Raw genomic sequence first — 17,289 nt, forward strand, 5'->3', positions numbered from 1 at the left:
AGACAAAAAAAAATCAACTTTTTCATAGTATTTTTAAAAAAATATATTACTTCTTAGAGAAGAGTCATTAGTAGGCACCTATTTTGTTTTACAATTTCAACTGTTAAGCCCTTCTTAACAAGAGATAGTAAATAAATCTATTTCAACAAATTAATATAGGTATTAAGTACAGCTCAGTATTGTGCTTCTTGAGTTGTAAAATGAGATCAAAGCAAAGCTTATATTCTGTGCCTTTACTCTTTTGCAATGTATGAGACAATTGTAGTGTTAATTTCAAGCACAGTGGTGAGGAAAACAAATGGATTAATAATGAAAGTGTAAGACTACCTCTACTGTTTAATGTCATTTTTTCCCTTCTCTTTTTTTTAATCATGCAGATATTTCACACTGCACCAGACCCCAATATTCCTCTTCCCCAGCCTCAGTCCCGATCAAGTTCAAGAAGAACAAGAGCAATTTGTCTCTCCACAGGTTCTCGCAAACCCAAAGGAAGATACACACCATGTCTAGCAGATCCTGACAGTAAGTTTGTCATTGCATACTGGTTATCTTCCTTTCTATGTCATCTTTTAACTTTCCCTGAATAATACCCTGTAGGAACTGTATTCCAATGATCATAAGCATCAGCTTTTTAACCTCTATGAGTCACAGCAGCACTGTTGACTGACTGCATTCCTCACTTCTCAGATGAGGAAGGATGTTTGGTTATAGGCAAGTCTTGCATTGCATACAGTGTTCAACATCATTTAAAGTAGACTTTATATTCTAATCTAAATTTAGTCTACTTTGAAACTCAAAAGTTCATTATATGAAGTTCATCTCGTTTGCTTGCAAGATGATTAGTAAGGTTGGGAAACAGTAAATACAGTCTTTTCTCTCCTCCTATAAAAAATGTAATTCAGTCAAGGATAGGAGATCAAAACCATCACTTGGCTTTTTTCATATGCATGAAACTGTGGTCATTGCTTTAAAGTCAGCCACTGCTTATGCTGCCAAAACCACTGAAACTTTGTTAGGTTTTCTGGAATAGAAACAAACTAATATTCCTGGGAGAAGCAATATACTTACCATATGGCTTACTGTTTAACAGCGGGGACTTATATCTATAATTAGTTGCTGCTTAGAATGCTTACTCATTTTTATTTAGTTGTAATTAAAAAAGTTTCGCTTCATTCATTCTCATCCATTTGGGCCACCACTTTTTTACTTACTGACTGTACCAGTAAGGAGTATTGAAACTTTATAAAAGCTTAAGTTGTTAACAGTTCCACTACTGCAACAGACTTCGTAAATAACTTCTGTGTCCCTTGGTTCCTCAAAAATATTTACATGAGACTGGTTCAGTAAGTTAATCCACAGTTAAGGTGCATCTGTTCTTGAGGATCTGTAGTAGTTCTGAAGTCTGTAATGTTAAGAAATCTATCCTTAGTATATTCTTGCACAGGTGCTGCATTTTCCATAGGCCTATGTTACTTGTTCCCTGCCAGGGAGAGCTTAACAAAAGCTCCCTGCACATAGATTGCCAGTAGGAATGACATGGGATCCTGAGTAAGAAGTTACAGAGGAACAGTCAGTTACACTCACCAGAGGACAAACTGGTCAAGTTTCAGGTGTTTTTCACTGTGTAACTGCAATGAATGAATACCAGTATCAAGGTATAAAAAAGGGACATTTCTGTGTAAATATTTTGCAGACTGTATGCAAGCTTCTTCAGGCTTTGTCAGGGGAGGTTCAGGTTGGACATCAGGAAGAGTTTCTTCACTGAAAGGCTTGTCAAGCATTGGAACAGACCTACCAGGGAAGTGATGGAGTGGCCATCCCTGAAAGTATTTAAGAAATGACGTAGCACTTAGTGCTGTGGTTTAGTTGACATGGTGGTGTTTGGTCAAAGGTTAAATTTGATGATCTTGGAGGTCTTTTCCAGCCTAAATGATTGATGACTTCTATGATGCTACATTTGGTGGCAGTATGATTGCCACTACGTCTGATTCAACAGCTCTTCACTTGTGCCATGAAAGGCTGAGGTACAAGCAGAGGTACTCTTCTTGCCAAATGTCTCTTGGTGTGGTGGGAGACAGGTAAGAGGGAGCCAAGGCTTCTGGCAATAACATTTTCAGAGTACTAGATAGTTTTAAGTCATCATTTAAATGAAGCATGGACACAACTATATTGCAAGAAATAAAAGAAATCTTATATAGCATGAGAAAAGAGATACAGATTTCAAATGGTAGGGAATCATAGAAAATTACAGAAAATGCATCTGCCAGTCTTGAAATTTTCAAGGGACTAACGGTCTGTAAAAGGTCTGTAAAAGTCTGTAAAAGATGAGTCTTCAAGTTGTAAATAAAAAAAGAGTGGTGTTCCTTCTGCAGGAAACCACAGATTGATGAATTTGATAACAAGTAAGGTACAAAAGAGCTAAAAGTGGCATGAAAGAAATGCACATGATTAGAAAATGCAGATTATCTTTTTCACACTCTCTCCTTTCCCCTGCCTCCTCCCCAGGTGACTCGTACAGCAGTAGCCCCGACAGCACTCCCATGGGCAGCATTGAATCTCTGTCTTCTCACTCCTCTGAGCAGAACAGCACCACCAAGTGCACGCCCTCACAGCCGAGGGAGAAATCGGGAGGGATTCCATGGATTGCGTCTCCCCCTTCTTCTAATGGCCAGAAAAGTTCAGGCCTGTGGACTACAAGTCCAGAATCCTCATCAAAGGAGGATGCAACCAAAACAGATGTGGAATCAGACTGCCAAAGTGTTGCTTCTGTCACTGGACCAGAAAATGCCTCTCCACCAACAGACCTGACTAAAAAGAGTTCCTACTGTCTTTCTGGGCTGAAAAGGTCGTCAGCATCTTCCCTTAGATCAATTCCATCAGCTGAAGGTAATTTCCAAGGTCTTCTATCACATCAGTGTTAACTAATGCATCAGAAAACAACAGCTGGGTCTGAAAGCTAATGATACTCATTAGTCTTGTTTGTTTGTTTGTTTTTAATTTTTGTGCTATGTTCTTTCAGTTTTCAAACTGCTGCTGACATATTTCCATTACTTATAACTTGCACAGTTCTCAGTGTACAAGAAGTTTCTCAGAATTTAGATCACTCTCTATCCTCCTACAATTCATCTATAATTTATGATACAGAATAATACTATAGGATTAGAAATATTAGTAATAGAGATATTGTGCTTATATTTTGGGATCTCTGTATTAAGACAGCTTTTAAAGTATTATTAAGCATTGGTTGTTCTTTGGCATATGGAAAGAAGCAGATGCAGTTCTTGTATTGCAAAACATCCATGCAAACAAGGCAGCAGTCCACTGATAGGTCACCTGAAAGGACACATGTGGACACGGGTTATATTTATTAAAAGGACTTACTTCTTATGCAATACAGTCTGTACATATATAGATTTGCTTTATCATTTTACAGTGGCAATTGTTTAAGGCAAATCATGGTCATTTAATTGTAAATATATTTTTTAACTGCATGAAGCTTCAGTGAATATCAAAATGTTAATTCTTACAAATTAATGTGGTCTGATTTCACACTGCTTTGATCAGTTGACTTCCTGAGAACCATTCCTATGTGAATTTTTTTCAATTTTATGCAAAGTGCTACTTTATAAATGCTTTTATTGTCACTTTTTAGTGATTGTACAATCTAGCCACGTAATTGCAATATAATTTTTTAGCCTTCTCAATTTCTACATCATTTCCTCATTCTTTCTGTTGGTTCTTTTCTCCTGTCTTTTTGTCTGAAAGACTGTTTCTTCTTGCTCTTAGTAAGTAGTTTCTCTACCTGTTTTGACTCCTAAAAAAAAAAAACCCTCAACAGCAACAGCACAACCTTTGCTTTGCACAGTTACACATGTTGTGAAATAACTTCAAATCAGCTTTAATGTTCTCTATAATTTGGTGTTCTCTTTAGGTAACAAAAGCTGCAGTGGATCTATACAGAGCTTATCTTCAACAGATACCAAAGATACACTAAAGGCTCCACCAAACCCTGATTTGCCTCCCAAAATGTGCAGGAGGTTAAGATTAGATACTGCATCAAGTAATGGCTATCAAAGACCAGGATCTGTGTAAGTCATTAGGGCCCTTTGGAGATTTGTGTTGTTACAGTATTGTCTGTTGTAAAGTGATTCCAGAGAAGTACATAAGTAATTGAAAAAGCATGCGTGAGTGCTTGATTTTAATATTTCTGTATTTGTTAATTATTTGTCTAGTTTTGTTAAAACTGCAGACATATGAGACGGCACGAAGTCTGTAAGTAAGTTGAAAGACTACCACTGACTTTATTAGACTAGAGATAAGGTAGAAATGTTTCCTAGAAAAATGATTAGTAGTATTTTCTCTGGTTCTTCTGGAATTTAATGTTTCAAGGAGCAGAAAGGCTATTTGCTGTACATGCTGTTATATCAGAAAGATCATCAGATTTTATTTCTTTAAGTCCAAAATTGGAGGAAGGAAAAAAAAACAAAATCAACCTTCTGCTCTGAAATGTCTTCAGTTGCTGCATGATAAATAGTTGATTTCTAAGGGTTGGGGTTTGGCTTGGTTTGGTTTGGTTTTGATTTTATTTCTTTAATGCTGAGAGGAAGATCATTCTAAGTAATAGAGGTTGTGATTTAGTCTATTGAGATTTAGGTTAATAATGTTTCTCAGTGCTTTCAGAAGACCTAAAAGTCAGAAGATCTTTCCTGATCTGACTTTGACTCAGAATAATCTCTGTCCCCATGAACAAGTGATTTCCAGATCTGCAGAGCATCAAGAAGTTCTTCAAATACTCCAGAATATCATTCAGCCTCTCCACTTTGTAATCTGGGAGGAATCACAGTAGTAATTTCACAGACTCCAGTGTCTTACTTAAACAGAGAATTCTGCACAGCTCAGAGTTCCATCATGAGAGTGACAGACTGCCAGTGATAGCATTTCCAATATATCTATTGGCCATCCATGAATATAGTTTTGAACACAAGATGCTGAGGTTTCCATTGGTGACTCAGCATGGCACTGGAGCATGTGGAAGTCAGTGGCCCCAATTAGGTTATGCCCTTAAAAAGTATGTTGAATAGGCATGTAAGTGAATAATTTTTTAAAAGATTTAAATGTATCCATGTCTTTAGATGGTTAAAAGTGAAACTAGTGTGTGTAGTATAAAGCAAGGTGGTGCATTTATTTTCAGAGTGGCTGCAAGAGCACAGTTGTTCGAAAGTGCTGGTTCACTTAAACAAGTTTCTTCAGGACGGTAAGTGCTACATACTGCTTAACACTCTGTAAAATCCTTTCTGCTTTGCTGGCTTCAGAGATTGAAATAGAAGTGTTGGAGCTTTGTTCTGTGTCTTTTGGACAGCATCATGTGGCATGTGAAATTTTTTTTGGTTTATTAAGCTTCTTCTTTCTTTAAAGGAAAGCTAAATTGCATAGAGAATAACAGCCAGTGTAGTTATTCTGTCACCTAGGGAAATAGTGAGAGATGCTCAGGTCAGCTGTCTGCTTAAGGACACAGATACAAGAGAAAATTAACAGTATTTAAATTAGAATGAGGGTGCTGTACTTTCTCCATAGAGCTGTTTGTATGGAATGCCTTCAGCACAGTAGCAAAATTGCTGGTTTATGGTAATTTGCTCATATAGGCAGGTCTGGAATAACATCTACTTTAGAAAGTTCAAGATTAACTTGATCAGGATTTCTGTCTTTACCATCACACCTTCCATGCCTTGGAGAAACTGTTGATCTTTCTTCTTGATAGTGTGCAGCAGGAAGTATTGACATTTTCTTCACAATTATTTGCATTTATTTCATGGATTTCATTCATTTTTATATTAAATTAATTTAGAATGTTCTAGTAAGTGTTTATCTAGGGAGCAGTATCTTCTGTACATTACTACTCCCCTTACAAGTAATAGAAAAAGCAGATAAAAAAGTGGGTGTGGGAAAACATCTGTCTCTCTTTTCACTGTCCCAACTTTTCACATTCTTTGAGACAGAACACATTTTTCTCCACCACTTTACTCACTGATATACCCACAACTTACCAGAAGTGTTGAGCAATGAAAAAAAGACGTCAATCCATGAATCCAAAAGTAATAACCTAAGGTAGCACAGATGTCAAGGAAGATGCCAACATGTTGAAATGTGTGGCCACGGAATGTGGCTGTCCTTTCTGGCAGATCTAGCAGGGGAGGGAATGAAAAAGCTCTCCTGCAAGGGCCCACTGATTTTGTGAGAGAAGCAGCTTTCAGGAATCAAGGCTGTTCTTGTTTTGTGTAGTACGTGAACAGTAAGATGAACAAAAAGAAGGGTGGCAGGGGCAGAAAGGGATGTGAAAAGATCAGGGCAATAATTTAAGAAAGAAAAGTATAAATGAAGGGTCTGGAATGTTCTTAAGCCAGTGCCGTACGTTGAAGGCAATGACTGCTTCACCAGCCCTGCATCATTTCATCTCCAACACTGTTCTTTTTCTTATTTTGTATTACTTCCTTCTTTCAAACTCATCTCTGTTGTTCCTTCAGAGCCTGTGCTACCTGTATCTGTATATAAAAAGTATGTAAGAAGCAAAAATCTGACAAAGGAAAAGGTAGCAATTTGATAGTGGATGTGGAGAGCGGATAACAAAGCCGAAAACACTGAAAGGCTGAATAGCTCCTCTACTTCAGCCTTCATAAGAAAGCAGAAGAGCAACAGGAGCAAGGAGAATGGAAAATGAGAGGTTAGCAGGCAGAATGAGGAAGAAATCAGAAGTAGCTCAGCTGTTCTTACAGTGCTGCTTAAGTCAGAGTACAATTTTGCAATTCAGAGCCAGCTTTTATTTAGCTGCATGTTATGAACATGAAGGCTGATTTAAAACCTTAGAATAGTCTTTTCTTTTTCTTTTTTTTTTTTTTTTTTGGCTCTGAAATATGTAGAAATCATGGTAATTACATCTTGATCTTGCAGTATAAAGGCCTCCTGTGTTCATAACTCTGATAACCAATGAACATATGCAGGACCGAGTGTAAGAGAAACTATTTTTAAGCTGCCTGGTTTGATACCAGAAATACTCAAGTCAAGACAGTGTTGGACTCTGCAGGGGTAATTTACCCTGCTAAGATAAATTTTAAGCTACTGCTTACCTATGCATTATAGAATGTAAGTAACTTCATCCCTGCTTGAAGCACCTGTTGCCTGTTGTGGTCTTTGGTACAGTAGGCAGATCAAAAGTACCTGTATGGCTTTGCAGTCTCACATTGTTTTCTGTATTCCAGCAGATAATTCTGCACTTGATACTTCACTGCCACAGTGCTCTGGTCCTACTTAGTTCCTTCTTCCATGCAGTCTTTGCAGCCCTGCTTTCTGACTTCGTGTGATGCAGCAGGTCTATAATGAGTGTGTCTCCTCTTTTTTAACGCATTATGTGACCTGTTTTCTCTCCTTGTATACATGAGTACGTTCTCCTCTAGCAATAAAGGGTTTTTCTAGTCAGAAAGACAACAAGAGACTATAGTACATGTGTTAGGATTGGACTGGGAAGACCAAAATGTTATTCCCTGGCCAGCCTGTGCTCTCTTTTTCCAATTACAGAGTTACTTTGACTTCTGTCTTCCTATTTCTTGACTTGAAGTTTATTATTCATCAGTCTCCCTCACTGTGGTATTAAGCTAGTGTGTACACTGAGACCAGTCTCTGTTGCTAATCTAGTATGCACTTGGAAGAGGTGAAGGAGTTTTCTTTCTATTTTCACAAATACTGCAGTTAGATAAGTCTAAGTCAGGCCTGAGGTTTATTGCAGCTTCTGTATGGAAATACACCAACTCATAATCCCTGACCCTACATTTTCTTGACATTGATTTAGAGGAACACAGAAAGTCGAGTCTCCTGAAGTGAGAAACTGCATTAGAAGAAGAATTTTCATTAGAAAAATGGGAAGGAGTAGGTGACAGCAAGAGGCTCTACCTTTCAGCAGGATCTCTAGATGCCAGGCTGGGACTTCAGTAGGAGTAGACTGATGTTTTCAAGCCCTCTAGACCCATGCTCCTTTCCCAACCATATGATTAAATATTCTTTTCCAGTTATTCTTCCGGTTTCATTTTCATGCTGTATTTTGCATTTCCTAAAACACCTGGAATGCCTTGCCCAGACAAGGTCAGTGTACTTTACTCAGACTTGGTTTTGAGTCTGCCGTCTCCAGGGCTCTATAAACCTTTCTTCTTCCTGTAGGATAATATTAACTGGTGATTCATCTGAGAGAGATTCATATGTTTTCCCTCATTCATTCCTGTTTTGGCTTTGTCTTGCTAGACTGAAAAGTCATTAGTGCAGGAGCATGGTTTTAAAGCTTGTTTATATCTTTCAAAATAGTTATTATTACTATTATTACTAGAGCCTCAGATATTGTTGACTGTGCATAGTCAAGCAAAAGAATTTATGATCTGATGAGTACTGATCCTTTGACTGCTAATATATTTATCATTACGGGCTCAAAACAACCATAATAGGAAGTAAGGAAATGGAAAATGCATTTTTCTCATCCGGAATCTATCCAGTAAGGTCATGAAAAGAAGGAACTTCTAGGAAATATGGGCATCATTTTCTGAAATTGTTGGTTTTATTTTCCTCTGCCCTAAACAACACGAATCACACTCTTATCAGGTTATTAGCATCATCTTAAAAGAGTGATAGGTGATGTTATCACATGCTTTTTAACAGCCTTGTTTCTAGGGAGGACAGCATTAACAGCATCAGTAAGAATGTCCATTTTTGTAATCACAGACAAAATGCCCAAGAACCTGCAAGCCCATTTCATGATCAGTGCTTCCAGATGGATAGGGTTGAAGTGAGTAAAAACAAATATGAGAACCTAAATAATCAAGTCAAGTGTGGAGGCAGTAACCAGGTGCTTGAAAATTGCTCCAGAATTACTATGAGTAAATATACTTAAATCTGTCCCTCTTTGTACCATCACAGATGGTTTGTAGATAACTTTGGGGTGTAGTTGCTCTCCCACAGGAGCAAGGTACTGTGAAGAATCCTGTAATTCATCAGCTTTTGATAAAATGAAATGTTGTGTTTCTCTATCTGTGTAAATGTCAAATACTGAGAGCCTTTCTCTTTTTCCATAGGAGATTTTAGAGGTCTCTTCCAACCTTAGCAATTCTGTGATTCTATAATTCTAAGACAGAGTCCATGTTTCTTGTCTTTGTTTACTTTTAAGGTAAACATACTTGGATAAGGTAAAACTAGAGGTTGAAAACAGAATCATTCAATAGACATCAGAGAATATAGGAGAAAATAGCATTAATTTCTTGACTTTTTCTAAGGGCAACAAAAACAACGTCATGTTTCAAGAATGACCTAAGAAATTCTGCCTCACATTTAATATTGCCTTAAATGTCTTTTGTCCCACTGTGATTACTCAAGTGTCCCATTATTAACATGGACACCTGGATTGATAGTCAAATTATTCAGATTTTAAATAATCCCTGTGCTTTAGTAAGTTAACTACCTACTACCTTGTGTCCATTGCAATCTTTAACAGTTACTCTACTGTTTTATATGTGTAAAATCCATGATTATGCCACACAGGTGTATTGGGTTTGAATAACAAGGGGTCATGGCTGGGCCAACCCATCCCAACAGGCTGTTTTGTCATAGTGTTACTGATTTTGGTCAGTATAATTAGAACATCTGCATTGCTCTTTGTTGACTTTGAGGAAAAATGAGATTGAATCATTTTAGTTTATGTGTGACCTTCAGTAAAGTCGTCCAGTAACCCTCTGTATATACATTATGTAGATTATTATGTGTGCATTTGTACAGATTATATAGAGTAATGAATCTTCACACCTGTCTTGTCAAGTGTGGATGGCAAACTCTTCACAACAGGAGGCACCAAGGAGTTGTTTTGGAAAAAACTCTATTCAGGGCAGTCTACACCAGCCAGAGAGCAAGCTAACATTTAAGAAAACTGAACAAACAGGGATCCAGTGCTCATCTTGTTTTAGTTAGCTGATGGGATGTAACCAGGATGACAGTATTAAAAATCAGAAATGTTTCCAGTGTCCTGAAAATAAGCTGCCCTTGGATGTCATGGGTGCAACTCAAAATTCCTGATCTCCTCTGAAAACCTCATCCTGAGAATGTAACCCTTGAGGAGTCATTAGCTTGCTTAAGATGAAGGCAAAACATGCCATTTAGGCCAGTCATAAATCAGAGAACCAATAGAAGAAAAGCTTTTTATTCAGAGGGAGAAATCATCTCTGGAAAGCTCTCACATAAAAACTTCAGAATATGTCCAACCACTCTCATACCTTTAAAGGTTCAAATGAATGATGCTAATGCTTATGATGTGGCACTGTTAATTAATCTAACATACAACTCTGTTACCTTACTGTTTTGGGAGAAAGACATGATAGATTACATGCCACTTGCATATACACGCTCTCAAAAAGTATGCAGAAAATTTTAAACTTTGCCACAGATAACATATTGGGCCATTGAGATAAATCCTGGCTAGAAGGAAACCTCATTTGGCACTTCCCCATCACATCACACAAAGGTGAAATAATCAACAAGTTCATCTTCACTTAGTGTAGTGTGGGTTTAAAGAAATTCAGAAAAATTGGTGGCTCATGTAAAATTGTTCTGAGTGTGTAAGTTAAAGTCAAGGTATTAGGTGAAGTACAGGAATCTAAAGAGAACTCCTAATTTCCATCTCCATGTGCAAACCCTCATTTTGTACTTTGCAGAATCATAGTGCCAGACGCCAAGAGGTGACTTCTTCTGTCCTTCTTCTCTGGGACACAGTCATTAGTCCTTTTTGTCTCATGTTTACCTTCTAAGTATTATTTTCCTTTGTAGACCTATTAACAATAGTTTCTCACATGTCAAGTTTTTAGACCTTTAATGACTTGATCATCACTTTTGAATTTGTCTCCAGGCAATCCATGACTAGTCAGTACTCATGTCAGTTCAGTACTTACTTGAATGACAACTTCATTTTAAAAGTTCCAAATTACATTCCTGTTTAAGTATCTAAGTAGGATGTCAGTCTCTTTTCTGCAATAACATGCTTGTTAACTCCAGTAAGCTTGAAGTTATTATCTGCTGTAATTCTACTCCTCTGAACTGCTGTGTAACCAGTCATTATCATATTGCATTTTTACAACTACTTCTTATACTTCCTAGGTTTTAATATAATTTCTTTATACCTTTTTCCTTGTTATCTCATTTATTGCAAGCCTGTATTTTTTTCTTTCAGACAAGCAAAAGCCATGTATTCCTGTAAGGCTGAGCATAGTCATGAGCTGTCTTTCCCACAGGGGGCAATATTTTCCAATGGTAAGATTTGTTTTACGTTGACTTATATATTAAAAAAGAACATATAAAAAACTGAACCATATCCACAAAAATGGGGGCATAATTTCATTTTTAGCTCTCAGGTTTTGCCCTGTTTTTTCAATTGCTCTTGAATAAATACCATCTAAATCAATATGTGTAGCATGTGTGGGATTTTTTAACAGTGTTAAAAGTTGTATATATGTTTTTTTGCAGTGTATCCATCAGTGGAACCAGGCTGGTTAAAGGCAACTTATGAAGGCAAAACAGGACTAGTTCCTGAGAATTATGTTGTCTTCCTCTAGTAATCTTTAGTGGACAGCAATATCTTCATGGTATCCATGGTAACAAATAATACGCACTGTGATTTTTATCTGACACAGATATGGGATCAGCCCGTTAGCTGAGTGGTAGGTTTGCTTCAGATGCTGCAGCTGCAGGTTACAGAGCTCCCTGCCAGCAGAACAGAATGTGATGAAACAGTTAACAGTTTCTGTGCTGAGGACGGTACTCTGTTTAAATAACTTCCATTGTTTGCAAAAGGTTGCTCTGTTCTTCTTTTATGGGTAAGGAACACTAGAGCAATAAAATAAAAAAAAGTTGCTATTTAGCTGCAGACTTTCAGGTCCAAAGATGTTGCTCGCAGAAGTGTGAAATTTGGACACAATGCACTCTATGACATTTCTTGTAATCTGTGGTTTTTAATATGGAAAATCGTGGACTTTTTCATAATGTAAGTACTGCTTCTATTGTGATCTGAATTCTCCCTTAGAAAACTTGATTCTAAAATTAATCCTAATCATTTCAAATAAGAAATGACTTTTCCATAAATCAGAAGTTGGAACTTCTGTTAGTCAGTGAGTTACAATATGGTATAGGGTTTATACAACTGACAATATCAGTTTATACACTGCCTGAGCAGTGAGTGCTCATTCAAAATGTGATATGTTTAATGAATGTTTCATTCAAGTACTTATTCGATTTCTTTCCTTCTTTCTGTATCAGCATAGATAATTTTAACAATTTTTATTTCAATGATAACCATTATCTCTCTGTGTCCCAGAACATCATCCGTAGAAAACAAGGAGATGTTGAATCTGGACTGATGGGTAGTCATGTGAAGTGAGCAGTGAACAAACAGCAGTATGTTTTGAAACCTGAGATAAATTGTAACTCATTCTTTTTCCATTGCAAATAAGACAAATGACCTGTGAACTAGCCAATTTTATAAGCTATGGATGCTAAAAGCTCCATGTAGCAATAAAATTACTTAGTGTTATTTCTCCTGACTTCTGCTAAAATATTTGACAAAGATTCTCTCCTTCCACAGAGTAAAAAATCCTTACTTTTCACAGGTATTGTAAAGACCTATTGATTGCTCCTGGTAGGACTGAAAAGAAAAAAAAACCAAAAATAAAACCAAGTCAAAGAAAACCCCAGAAACCATAAGTAGCTTTCTCAATCTGAGCAGTTTTCTTGTACACCTTGAGGGAAAACATGCACTGCTTGCTTGGCTACTTGCCATTCCTGATTGAAAACCGAGACATTTAACCTCCGTATTAGTATTTCTTCAACATCAGTTCTTCCAGAAGAATTCACTGTTTCATAGAACTGTCTAGGCTTAGTTTCATAGATCTGTCAAGGCTCAGTTCTTCCTCCAGTAGCAGAAATCAACATACAAATCTGTTGATTTCTGAGTTGCACACTACTTCAAGAAAGTTTAAGGAAGAACTGCTGTTAGGACTAAAAACATCAGTAAATTTTTAACTGTTGCTTTTTTCTTTCCATAGCCTTTCTCTTGTTTAAATTGAAAAGTAAGATTCATTGCCAACAGAAAGAAGCACATCAGAACATTCTTTACTTCTACCTAGTGCATGAATTCAGAGCAATTGCTAGAATTCAGGCTGGTGGTAGAATCCTGTAGGATCCTTCTCCTCACTCATTCAAGTCTTGAGTGATGATCAGAGAAAGAGAGAGGCTCAAAGAACATCCCTCCAAAAATGGTCTAGCTTTTCATAGAGGGAGTCTGAACAAGACTGACTGCAGGCAGTTGAGGACAGACCCCGTGCATTAATGTCTGAGTGATGTGGGCTCTTTCTCCACCCTGAACAGTTTCATTAAGTCCCAAAACATGTTTCACTTCCTCTTAAATCCAGACTGTTCCCAGTGCAATGATGAAGGGTTGTTCCAGATGGCACTGGCAGTGAAGGCAGACACGTGTGTGCTCATCTTATTTGCCCAGAGCAGATGTGAAAGGAAGTGAAGGTCTTTGCTCAGCCAGTTGAATCTTTCTTCATTTTAAGGCAAGCCAGGTTTTCTTAGTCTAAGCTATGCTTGAGATTGCCATTGCCCTGAGAAGACCAACATGGTTTTGGTTGTGTTTTTGCTGTATTTCACAATTGAAAAACTGTAGGCTGTCGGAAGGTTTACCTCTGGTGACCTTCCCAGGGGAAGTGCTGCTGCTGGCAAAAAGGAGGAGAAAGGGAAGCAGAGCTTGAGCAGAGGCTGGTGGCCCAGCACGTCTCACACAGGCAGAAAAATGCAGTGATCAGGGGAAAAAATCCCAGCTTCTGTCTGTTACAGGGGGTCAGTAGCAAACCTGTATTGAACATCCTTTGATGACTCCTCATACCTCTTAAGGGCAATTTAATTGTTGTGAAATCCTTGAGGAATTGTGAAATAAAAAATGTAGAAAACATTTTCTCTTACTTGCTTTGTTCTAGCCAGATTTAAAAATAAGTGGGTAAAAAAACCCTAAGGTTAGTTAATTTCACATCCCCTGTATATGTCTTACAATTCTTCAGTACTGTGTTTTGAAAGCAGCTGATCTGAGTGCAAGCTAGAGAAGTCAAAGATGCCAAGTTCATTAAATATTTTGTAAAACTGCAAAGTTCAGTTACAGATTAAGCAAGTAGAGCCTGTAAGTGTTGAGGGAAAGATTGTAGAAAGACCTGGAGGAATCCCTGTGGAGGTGTTTCATCTGTTCTACACATTCATCTCATATTAGACTGAAATTTGGATTGAAGAAGATGACTTTGTAGGAAACTGGATTCCATTCATGTGCTGCTCACAAAGCAAATCTGTATTTTCCTCTGTAATGCTCTGCAGCTTTGTCAGGCCCTTCTTCTGAACTAGCAATAAATAAATTTTAAATGGTTTAGCTTTAAAATGGCATTTCCTTCTGAAAAAGGTGATGCCCATTCTTACTTACAGTTGACCACTCACTCTCCAGAAGTAGGGGTTTTCATTTTTGGAAATCTTCTATGGTTTTTTTGTACTCTCCTCTGCAGCACCTAGTAGCACTTTCTGTGTGATCTCACTGCTGGGTTGTGGGGTGCATCAGGTGTCCCAGCTCTTCCCTGCCTTTCAAGAGGGAGTTTATATCTACAAGAAGCTGTACAGTGAACCAGAAAGTTGAGTAAGTAGGGGTACAAATACTGAAGTGAAGGAGAGGGCAGCACCAAAGCTTCTCTAATGATGATACTCTCAGGCCTGACCAAAAATCCTTTCTGATAATAGCAAAGAATCAGAAATCTATATAACATTTAAATGGAGATAGAATATTTTGATAATGCCTTGCCAGAAAATTAGGCAATCTGAATTAAATTAGCTCATAGTATTGATTTACTATTCTTTATGGAAGTCAGATTCACTCTACAAGCAAAGGTTAAACAACTTTTTAAATTTATTATTATTATCCTTCCTAAAAGGATGCAGCAGGTTTGTTCCAAATCACACTATAGAACTCAAGGTAGATGATACATTGTGGTTGTTGTTTGTCTTGTGGAAATAATGTCTGTACCCACAACATATAATTAGCCATGTTTTTTCTTTGTTAAACCTTTTGATACATGTTGCAGCACAACATGAATCAAATTAATAGTGTGAAGGACTGATATATTGTATGATGAATATGTAAAGTATATTAATATTCTATATTCACACTTTTTATTAATGATGATAAAGATTAAATTTTTTGTGTGTAATTCCTATGAGTTCAGTATTAAAATGTCCTTGCCATATTTTGGCATTTAGAGTTATATGTAACAAAACTGTTAAATTAAACCATAGCTATCACTTATGTCCCTAACTAATCTATAATGTTCATTGTACAATTATTTCTGGAAAAAAAAGATGCACAGATTTTCTGACCAGCGCTATTCTATGATAGTAACTTATTTTCCTTTTATATATTTTCTGGTGCTAATCTCTATTCTTTGCCTGTAATTGCATTGAATTGTAATGTGCCTTTAGGAAAGACATGTTAGGAGAGGAAAAGTTGTAAAATTCTGCAGTTCAGAATGGTAATTACAACAACAAAAAAAAGCACTGTACGGCAGTAATTGGATTTTTTTTTGTTGTTAACTTTTCTCCCCTTGCCTATTTTCTACTTAATAAGATTGCATCAGAATAAGTAATGAAACTAAAAAGCACATTGTTCTTGATACTTCATTCCTAAGGCAGAAGGTTGTGCAATTTTGGATTGAGCAGCAAGAAGAGAAATCCCAGTTAGAGAGCACATCCTCCAGATTGAGGTGGATCTTCTCCACTGATGGAAATTCAAAGCTCTAGTGAAGTCAAAGACAGACCTCTGGCAATTTATAGTGAGGGTTTGCTGACCAGAAGCCCCCAGAAAGTAGATGGAATATTCTGCTAATGGGATAATCCCTGATCCAGCTTGGCATTGTCCTTTCCTTCAGCAGACAGCCTGGATGAATTGCCCAGTGGCCAGAGATCAAAGCCATAGGCAACCTTGGTCTCTCTCTGGCTGGTCACAGAGCCTTGAAGCTGCTGCTGGTGCTGCAGCCTGTCCAGCTCCTGCTCCTGCTGAAGTCACATGGTCAGTCATCTGTACCTGTAGCCAGTGGGAGGTCTCTTCTTTTTTTGTTCAGGATTTTGTATGGGCTTTGGGAGTTTGCTTTGTTTTGTTTTAGTAAGGTGCTTGGTATCCAAACAGCCACTAATTCAGTCCCTGAGGATCATATCGGTTCTTTAATTGTCCTGTGTGTGGCAGTGTTTAATAAGCCATTGGATTATCCTGGTTGTTTTAAGTGTAAAGCACAGTGCTTCAACCCTTGGGTGCCTCAGCTGAAAGCTGGTTTGTATCTGAGCTTTCTGCAAGTGTTTTATTGGGAATTGTCATCAAAGCCCTGGCACTAAAGATAGCACCATTATCTCTGCAAGAGTTTCTGTTGGAGCAAAGGGCAGAGCAGCTGAACAGGGCACATGGATAGTTTCAATTTTCAATCATATTTATGGCAATTTTGGAGTTATTAGAGTTTATAGGGGTTACTTTAGATACTATATGGTATTTTAATAGGAAAATATATATAATCAATATCTATATCTATTTAATAAAGTCCTACTAAATTATCTTATTGAACTCTCTGTTTATTTTGTAGTGTCGTTTCAATAATTATCTGCACTCTGTATATATCTACGTGTAAATAACTAGTATGACATGCATAAGCTGACTTTGCCGACATAATTCTATGTTGTATTTTACACTGTATTTCAAAAATCTGAAAAAATGTTTTTCAAAATAAAAATCCTTTATACACAAACAGTTTTATTGGTTTTAAATTTGGGCTCTGGTTCAGCCTTTTCTTTTTTCCAAGTAATAAGTCTTTGGTTCTACTTCTATCCATACCTGCATTTTAGAGTAACACTTCACCCGTGAAGATGCTTTACGTAGATGGGCATATGAATACCAGACCATAGTCTGTCATCCACTGTCCTGGTCATGTGGAAGTCTCCAAAGATGTGGCTTTTGAGGAAAAGAAATGACAGCTTTGGATGTTAGGTAGCAAGAAGCAGAACACTGGTGTGGCAGAATCTGGCTGATGAGGTCTTTGCCTCTGGAGATCAGCAGGTGGATGGGCTCATGGGAGGGCCTTCCATGGCTCCATTCCAACAGCACTGCCAGGTGGGAAGCAACATTAGTGCAGTGGCCTCTGCAAGTTCCCT

The 17,289-nt window shown here is 37.5% G+C and overlaps 1 protein-coding gene across 2 annotated transcripts in view; it reads left to right on the forward strand.

The window, feature by feature from the left end:
* The window catches only part of ARHGAP42 (Rho GTPase activating protein 42), a 148,493-nt gene extending 131,607 nt beyond the window's left edge, over positions 1-16,886 (forward strand). For both annotated transcript variants that reach the window (XM_042023756.1, XM_042023757.1), the window contains 6 exons: positions 378-522; positions 2,506-2,886; positions 3,932-4,088; positions 5,192-5,254; positions 11,246-11,325; positions 11,539-16,886. In XM_042023756.1, the coding sequence (XP_041879690.1) occupies positions 378-522; positions 2,506-2,886; positions 3,932-4,088; positions 5,192-5,254; positions 11,246-11,325; positions 11,539-11,627 (915 nt within the window). In that variant the 3' untranslated portion in view covers positions 11,628-16,886. The remainder of the gene's footprint in view (positions 1-377; positions 523-2,505; positions 2,887-3,931; positions 4,089-5,191; positions 5,255-11,245; positions 11,326-11,538) is intronic.
* The last annotated feature ends 403 nt before the right edge of the window (positions 16,887-17,289 follow it).

Source organism: Corvus kubaryi, unplaced genomic scaffold (genome assembly GCF_017639235.1).
Source record: "Corvus kubaryi isolate FWS band 111438036 unplaced genomic scaffold, C.kubaryi_AGA036_p1.0 37256, whole genome shotgun sequence".
NCBI lineage: Eukaryota > Metazoa > Chordata > Aves > Passeriformes > Corvidae > Corvus > Corvus kubaryi.